At 51.0% G+C, this 7869-nt stretch overlaps 2 protein-coding genes across 9 annotated transcripts in view; one reads left to right on the forward strand and one right to left on the reverse strand.

Annotated features, from left to right (window-relative positions):
- The window catches only part of Tspear (thrombospondin type laminin G domain and EAR repeats), a 190985-nt gene that overhangs the window by 63261 nt on the left and 119855 nt on the right, over positions 1 to 7869 (forward strand). The window lies entirely within an intron of this gene.
- LOC110303465 (keratin-associated protein 10-3-like) lies at positions 5002 to 5850 on the reverse strand. 8 transcript variants are annotated; one of them, XM_021174557.1, is made up of 3 exons: positions 5745 to 5850; positions 5283 to 5669; positions 5002 to 5195 (listed from the first exon to the last, which is right to left on the reverse strand). In XM_021174557.1, exons 1-3 carry the CDS (start codon positions 5848 to 5850, stop codon positions 5002 to 5004), a joined length of 687 nt encoding a protein of 228 aa, XP_021030216.1. The 8 variants fall into 8 exon arrangements, with proteins under 8 accessions (XP_021030216.1, XP_021030218.1, XP_021030214.1 ...); XM_021174559.1 differs by having other exon boundaries at positions 5002 to 5287; positions 5486 to 5683; positions 5735 to 5850; XM_021174555.1 differs by having other exon boundaries at positions 5002 to 5669; positions 5754 to 5850.

Consider the following 7869-nt stretch of genomic DNA (forward strand, 5'->3'; position numbering starts at 1 on the left):
AGTACTCCATTGTGTAAATGTACCACATTTTTTATATCCATTCCTCTGTTGAGGGACATCTGGCTTCTTTCCAGCTTCTGGCTATTATAAATAAGGCTGCTATGAAACTTATTTTTGTTATGGCACACTATTGTAAGTGTTCCTGTTGGCACGTGGTTCATCTTCTGAGGCAGGCGTCCTTGGAGGTGCCTCGGGGCTGGAGGAACCCTCAGGCTGGTGCTTAGCCATGCTCGGTGTTTCAGGCACTCATGGGTGTCTTGAGGTGCTGTTCCAGCTCCCTGGGGGGTGGGGGTGTTGTCATCTGCCCACTTGTGCATCTTCCTCCTCTGATTTTGTTCAAGTCCTTCGCTGACTTCCAGATTTTGTGGCAAGGGTCCCAGTCACTTGGTCACATTGCTGAAGTGACCCCAGCACAGGAGACTCTGTGGGAGGTTGTTTGTCTGTCTCTTGCTGGGTTAGAGGTGACATCCATCCTGGGCACCTGTGGCAGGTCAGTGGTTCTTCTTTGGGATTGGCACCGTCATCTGAAGATCTCTGGTACCCACAGCCATCCTCTGAGCCCTGACCTGGGACTCGCATCCTGTCTCCATTTGGTTCAACTTCAAAGTTCACCTTCAGAATTAAGGGTATATGGCCATGAGTCCCATGTTCTCAGACAGTATCCTGGGTAAGGTGAAGGGATGGGACTGTCAGTCACAGGGGCCCAGTGATGGCCTGCAGCTCCTACTAGGTAGTTTTCCTGAGAAATGCTTGGTGTGCCATGGTGCCACCACTTAAAGAGAATGACCAAGGGTATCAGAACTTTTGGCTGTCATCAGTGTGTGCCTTAGCTCATTTCAGGCTCCTTGCCCTTGAGTGGTCCTTCTGTCCTCCCCTGCCCTACCTCAGACATCCACGGTCATGGTGTGTTGATTTTGAATATGCTTGGCCCAGGGAGTGGCACTATTAGGAGGTGCGACCTTGTTGGAGCGGGTGTGGCCTTGTTAGAGGAAGTGTGTCACTGTGAGGGTGGGCTTTTGAGACCCTCCTCCTAGCCACACAAGAGTCATTTCTTCTAACTGCTTTCCGAACAAGAGGTAAGACTCTATTACCATGCCTGCTTGGATGCTGCCATGCTCCCACCATGATGATAATTGACTGAACCTTTGAACCTGTAAGTCAGCCCCAATTAAATGTTGTCCTTTATGGGAGTTGCCTTGCTCATGGTGTCTGTTCACTGCAGTAAAACCCTCACTAAGACCCATGGTTTAGGCACAGAATGTCCCCAGAAGCTTAAGTGTTGAACGCCTGTTCCCTAGTTGGTGGTACTGTTTGGGAAGGTGGATGAAACATTAGGTTATTGGCCTTACTGGAGGAAGTAGGCCACTGGGGGCGGGCCTTTTGAGGTTCATCCTGCCCTTCCTCCTTTCTGCTTCCTGTCTGCCATGAAAGGAGCCACCTTGGCTCCATGCTCGGGTTCTGTGGCTTTCTATCTTATCACAGGCTCAGAAGGAACGGGGTAAGAGCTGGATGCTTTGGAACCACGAGTCAGGGGACTTACCCCCGACCCCTGATTCTACATACCATCCTTAGCTCTCTATGCTGATATTTGTCTCAGCATTCATTGAGCAGTCTGACTGGCCTGTATCCCTGCTGTCCATTCCCAGAAGTCTTGTTCTGTGTTTTCCACACGTGACCTCATGTCATCTCATCAAGCACGATGTTTCCACCTGGCTGCCTCCTCTATAGCTGTGTGATGTGCCCTGTGTGGACAGCCCACATACATCAATCCACCCTCCTGCTGTGGACATTTGAGTAATTTCCTGTATCTGTTAGCGGTGTGAACCTGAGTGGGGAATGCTCTATATCGATGGATGTTCTCATTTCTCCCAGGATGAAACCTGGGGCTGGCCTGACAGAGTTCCTTGGTCACCTTGTGATTTAAAGCTTTGGAAACAGTCTTTCAATGTGGCCCCACCAGGAAAGAGGCTCATAGGAGACAGGGGACATACTCTCCAGGTACTGGAGGGCATCCCTCTGGCATACTGGTCACTAAGCAGGTGAGGTCCTGTGTTTTGGACATCAACGTGCAGATGTGAGAGGGGAAGACATATGTTGGGTGTGACCTCCAGTCAGGTTGGGCCTTACCTGCTGGCCATTCAACAACCACAGCAGTATCATGTGACCATCATCATGGCCCTTTGGGACCTCTTATCTATGGGCACATAGATTTGTTCCCAAGAAAGTGGACAAGGCTGTGTCATTTGCTCTCTGGTGCTGGGATGTCTCAGTAGTTATCTTGGGTAGTTTTCTGAGTGGGGGAAGGGAGGTGACCCCTGAGCACAGGAAGCACTGTGTGGGGCACCTGGGACTGCTGGCACAGCTGGTGTTACCTCATGTGTCAATCACTCTTGTTGCTGCTGTAACAAAATGCCTGACAGGAAGCAACTTAATAGAAGAAAAGGTTCATTTTCTTCTTAATAGAAGAAAAGGTTCATGACTCACGGTTGCCAGGGACACAGTCCATCACAGTGGGAACAGCACAGTGTCAGGAGAATGAGGCGACTGTGTTCCGTGTGCCCTGGACTATTCCCTGCCTGACTCTACCTGCTCTTGGGGGTTGGAGGTGAGGTAGTGCAGAGTCCATGACACAGGCTCTGGGAGCAGGTAAGAAATGCTGCAGCGGGCTCACCTGAGCACTGCTGCAAACTCCTTTAATACCCTCTTCCCACACCCCCATTGGTCCCAAGAAGGCATCTCTTCTAAACATCAGTTTCTAATTGGCTGACATTGTCTGCACTGGCAATCCTTGGTCTCTCAGGCAGTCCTCCATTAGGTCCTCGTGCAGGAGGTGGGTTGTTGACTCTGTTCCACATCAGTTCCAAACCCCAAGGCCAGGTAGGTAGTCTAGGGCACAGGCAACACCGCTGGTCAAGAAGGGGGGGGGGAGGCAGGGAATGCCCATATTCAGCTTGCTTTCTTCTTCCTTTTATCCAATCCTGGACCCCAGTGCATAGAATGGTGCCACCCATTTAGGGTGGGCATTCCCATCTCAGTTAATCTGATCTGGAAACTCTCCCCCAGACATGCTGACTTGGTCACCGTTCTCTGCTGTGAAGAGACACATGACCAAGGCAACATATAGAAGAAAGCATTTTATTAAGCGCTTGCATATAGCTTCAGAGGGTGAGTCCATGGCTGTCATGGCAGGGAGCACAGAAACAGGTACACAGGCATGGCGCAGGAACAGCAGCTGAGAGCTCACATCTCAACCCATACAGAAAGAGCAAGATTGGGCCTGACTTGGACTTTTGAAACCTCTAAGCCCACCCCCAGTGACACACCTCCTCCAACATGGCCATGCCTCCTAATCCTTCCCAAAACAGTTTCACCGACTAGAGATCAAGCCTTCAAATACATGACCTTAAGGAGGCCTGCAGCTAGTCCTCTGTGGTCGAGGGTAAAGGGTTGGGAATAACTAGAGCAGTGGAGAAGCAGCCTGTGGGGAATAGTTCCCCAGATAAGGACTTGGGTCAGCAGCGAGACTTCTGGCCTGAGGAGAAGAAACCACATATGTTGACAAATTTGTTTCCATGGTGATAACAGATCCGGTCAAATTGACATTATTTTTTTTTTTAACTTTTTTTTTTTTTAAAGATTTATTTATTATATGTAAGTACACTGTAGCTGTCTTCAGACACTCCAGAAGAGGGAGCCAGATCTCGTTGCGGATGGTTGTGAGCCACCATGTGGTTGCTGGGATTTGAACTCCTGACCTTCGGAAGAGCAGTCGGGTGCTCTTACCCACTGAGCCATCTCACCAGCCCCAAATTGACATTATTAATCACCCCATTCCACCCAGCATTTACTCAAGTGGTCCCTGTGCTCCGACAGGGTGGGATGTTGGATCTGGAATGCCAGTCACCGAGACAGGATATCAGTTCCACAGTGTGTAGAGCAGCTCCTTGGAAAGGCTCCTGGGCACGAGGGCTGCAGGAAGGGTGCTGGAATCTAGGAGGAGTGCATTGGCAAGAGGTGTCCAAAAGACTGTACAAGGTTGGCGTTCTTGGGGCTTCTGAGCCCTATAGCTGGAGCTGGAGCCCTGGTTGAGACGTGGACCCTGGGAAGGGTAGAGCTTCCATGAGAGATGGAGACAGAATGAGCATTGTCATAGAGGGCTGGTTCCCCAGGGGAGACTGCAGATTGTCAGTCCCTATAGGACAGTCATGTTCAGGTGAACCCCAGCGCTTAGGAGCAGCTGTGGGGCTAGGAAGGATATATGGCTCAGGGGTCCATGGCTTCCTGGTTGTCATTTTCCCCCACAGTCCTAAACTCAGATACCGAGTAGCTGCTCTGAGAAGAGCCAGGCTGTACCCTTGAGCTAGGTTTCATTTGATGCATGAGATATGGACCCACCATGCCCACCCACCCCTTGACACACACACGCACACACACAAGACATAGGTCATTAGGAGACAGAGGCAGGTTTAAAGATTTATTTTTCTTTAATTTTAAGAGTGTGTGTGTGTGTGTGTGTGTGTATGGTATGTGTGTATGCTCATGCACACATGTATTTGTACATGCATGCGCAAAATGAGTTCAGGTGTTTGCAGAGGGCAGCAAAGTCCTTGGAAAAGGAATTACAATTCACAGCAGACACCCTCTGTGCACTGGGAACAGGACTCAGGTCCTATGCGAGTGTATGTGCTCTTTACCCCTGAGCCATCTCTCCAGCTCCTAAAGGCAGGCTTATGAGAATATGCATAGTAGCAGGTCAGGTAAGGTCTCCTTAAGACTAGGGCTGCTGGAGTTGGGAATAATCTTATGACTTGAGGCCTAAGAAGTCAGTGGAACTCCATTCAGGCAGCCTCAGGGAAGGGCTCAGAGGCCAACCACCGGCTGGGTGGCCATGGCTAGTCTTCTGTGGTCAAGGCTAGAGGGTGGGAATGGCTACAGCTAGCAGGAGCAGAGTGAGGGGGAAAGCAGCCTGTATTGGATAATACCCCAGAGGAGGACTTGGGATCAGCAGCTGGACTTCTGTCCACAGCAGGCCTGTCTGGAGCAGGCAGGGCGGCACAGCAGGGACACACTGGAGGTTGGACAGCAGCAGCTGGGCTGGCAGGAGGAGGCACAGCAGGAGGAGGTGGGCACACAGCAGGCAGGTCTGCACACAGGGCGACACAGCAGGGACACACTGGAGCAGGGCTTGCAGCAGACTGGAGCACAGCAGGAGGGCTGGCAGCAGGAGGAGGAGCCAGAGCAGATGGGTGTGCAGCAGACAGGCTTGCAGCAGACAGGCACACAGCAGGGAGATTGGCAGCATGAAGACTGGCAGCTAGACTGCTGGCAGCATGGTCCAGAGCAGATGGGTGTGCAACAGACAGGTTCACAACACAAAGGCTCACAACAGATAGGTTCACAGCAGGGCTGCTGGCAGGGAGAAGAGGTGCAGCAAGAGGACTCACAGCTAGACTGCTGGCAGCATGAGGAGGAAGCGCCACAGCAGACTGGCACACAGCAGACAGGCTTGCAGCAAAGGGTCACACAGCAGGGCTGTTGGCAAGGGGAACAGGTACAGCAAGCTGGCTGGCAGCTAGACTGCTGGCAGCATGAGGGTGTGCAGCAGGAAAATTGGCAGCAGGGGCTGGACACACAGCTCACTGGGGTGCAGACAAGGGTCAGGCAGGGGGCTGGGGCACAGCAGCTGGGGACACAGCAGCTGGGCTGGCAGCAGCTGGGCTGGCAGCAGCTGGACTGGCAGCAGCTGGGGGCACAGCAGCAGGGCTCACAGCAGCTCTCTGGGCAGTCATCCACCTGCCAGGAGGAGTTGGTGCAAGCGTCAGAGCAGACAGACATGGTGGAGGTGGCCATGGCAGGGTTGGCTGGAGGAGGGTGTGTGTGTGTGTTGAGTGACTGTGTGAGTGTTGAGTGAATGTGTGTGTGTGAGATGCTCTGTGCTCTGTGCTTTTATCCTCCAGGCATGTTTTGCTGCAGGAGGCTCTGCACACTTTCATTTCCTTGTTATTCAGTCTGGAGGATGCTCTGCAGGGCTCAGTCATTAACTCCTGTTGGGCTGGTTGCTCCAGCAATAAACACATCTGGAGGGAAAGCACAGACTTCCTGGGCTGACCCTGTGCCCCCTGTCTGGTGGTGCCTGCCAGGGTACCTGGTGATGATGCTGAGCGCTTAGACTATTGTGTCCTCAAGTCCTGTAGTCCTTCAAGGGGTGGTCCAGCCTGCCTGAGGCAGGAGAGAGGTGATGGCCCCATCACAGGCTTATCTGTCCTGCATCCAGGACCAGCACTTTAGCAAGAACATCCCACTCATAGCCTCAGCTCTCAAGTATCCTTGATATTGTCACAAGCCTGGGTTCAGTGATGCCCCAGACAACAGTAAACAGAGGTACCTTCACAGAAACAAGTGAGCAGAGATCAGCATTTGCTGCACTGAGTAGGGCTTCTGTGCCACACAGTGTGGGCTTTCTGCCTCAAATACATGCTGCAGTTTCGCATACAACCTCTGTTCCATTGACTTCTCCACACAAGTTCATGTGTGACCAGTGTCTTCAACATCTGGGCCCAGAGGCGTGCTATAGAGTTGTGATAGCCACAGCTCATGACCCCTCTGGACCTCTGTAAGTGTAAGTATTTGTATGTTGATGAGAGAGTATGTGTATGTATATTTGTTCTTAAGGAGTGGCCCCTGCTCCTCTATGTCCAGTCTTAGGATTGCTCTGTCTTCTTAATAAATTAGTTTGGACAGTCCTTTGTCTTAGATGCAGTTTTCTCTCCTTTCATGGAGTTTTGATGGTTCTGGGCAGCAGGTTCCCTGGACTGTGAGTGTTCTGAGGCTCATCACTGACTTCTCTAACAATGTCCTCTGCTGCCCTGTGCTTTCTTAATCTTGGTGGTTTAATTTCTTGGGCTGGTGAGATGGCTCAGCTGGTGGGAGCACTGACTGCTCTTCTGAAGGCCCTGAGTTTGATTCCCAGTGGCCACATGGTGGCTCACAGCCATCCATGGTGAGAACTGATGCCCTCTTCTGGTGTATCTGAGGTCAGCTACAGTGTACTTAAGTATAATAATAAATAAATCTTTTTTAAAATTTTCTCTTCTCTTGTGTCCCTTGTGTTTTTGTGACTTGCCTGAGATACCACAGTTGAGTCTTTGGTCAGGAGATTGGCTTTTATGCCTTGATTTTGTAGCTTTAGCTCATGCATGTGGATTTCTGATTCATCTTGAGTTAATTTTTTTTGATGTGGATTAGCATATAGCCTTATGTTCAGCATGTGACTGTCCCAGCAACATTTGTGGGAGAGACCATCCTTAGGTCACCACATGTCCTGGTGCTGTTGTTAGAAATCAGGTGATTTGGCTTAGTCCACTGATGTACACACCCACCATTGCTGCGGAAGCAACAGCAGCACCATGGTTTTGACCCCAAGGACTTTACTGCTGGTAATCATATTCCTCATTGCCTAATGGCTTTGGCTCTAGCCTCCAGTGCAGTGTTGAGTGGATGTGGACAGCCTTACCTTGTACCTCTCCTTAGAAAGGGTTATGGGTAGCCTTCATGGGCGTCCTGTTTCCCACTGAGGACATTCTGTTGGTTTTGTTGAGTGTCTCTATCAGGAAAGGGTGCCGGATCTTTCTGGGCATCTTTTTATCCATGACTGAGATGGATGTGAAGTTCCTTAGGCCACTCAGGTCTACAAAGCCGCTGAGTCAGCTTCGCGTTCCTCTGCTCCCTGTCTGTGCAGTGCAGTCCTTTCCTATGCTGCTGGGCTCGGCCTGATTGTGTTTTGTGGATGGGAAATGGTAGTAGGAGAACTCGTAATTCTTTTCTAGATGTTTGCTGTTGTTTGGGTTATCATCCCATCGACCCCAATCC

The sequence above is a fragment of the Mus caroli genome, chromosome 10, assembly GCF_900094665.2.
Source record: "Mus caroli chromosome 10, CAROLI_EIJ_v1.1, whole genome shotgun sequence".
NCBI lineage: Eukaryota > Metazoa > Chordata > Mammalia > Rodentia > Muridae > Mus > Mus caroli.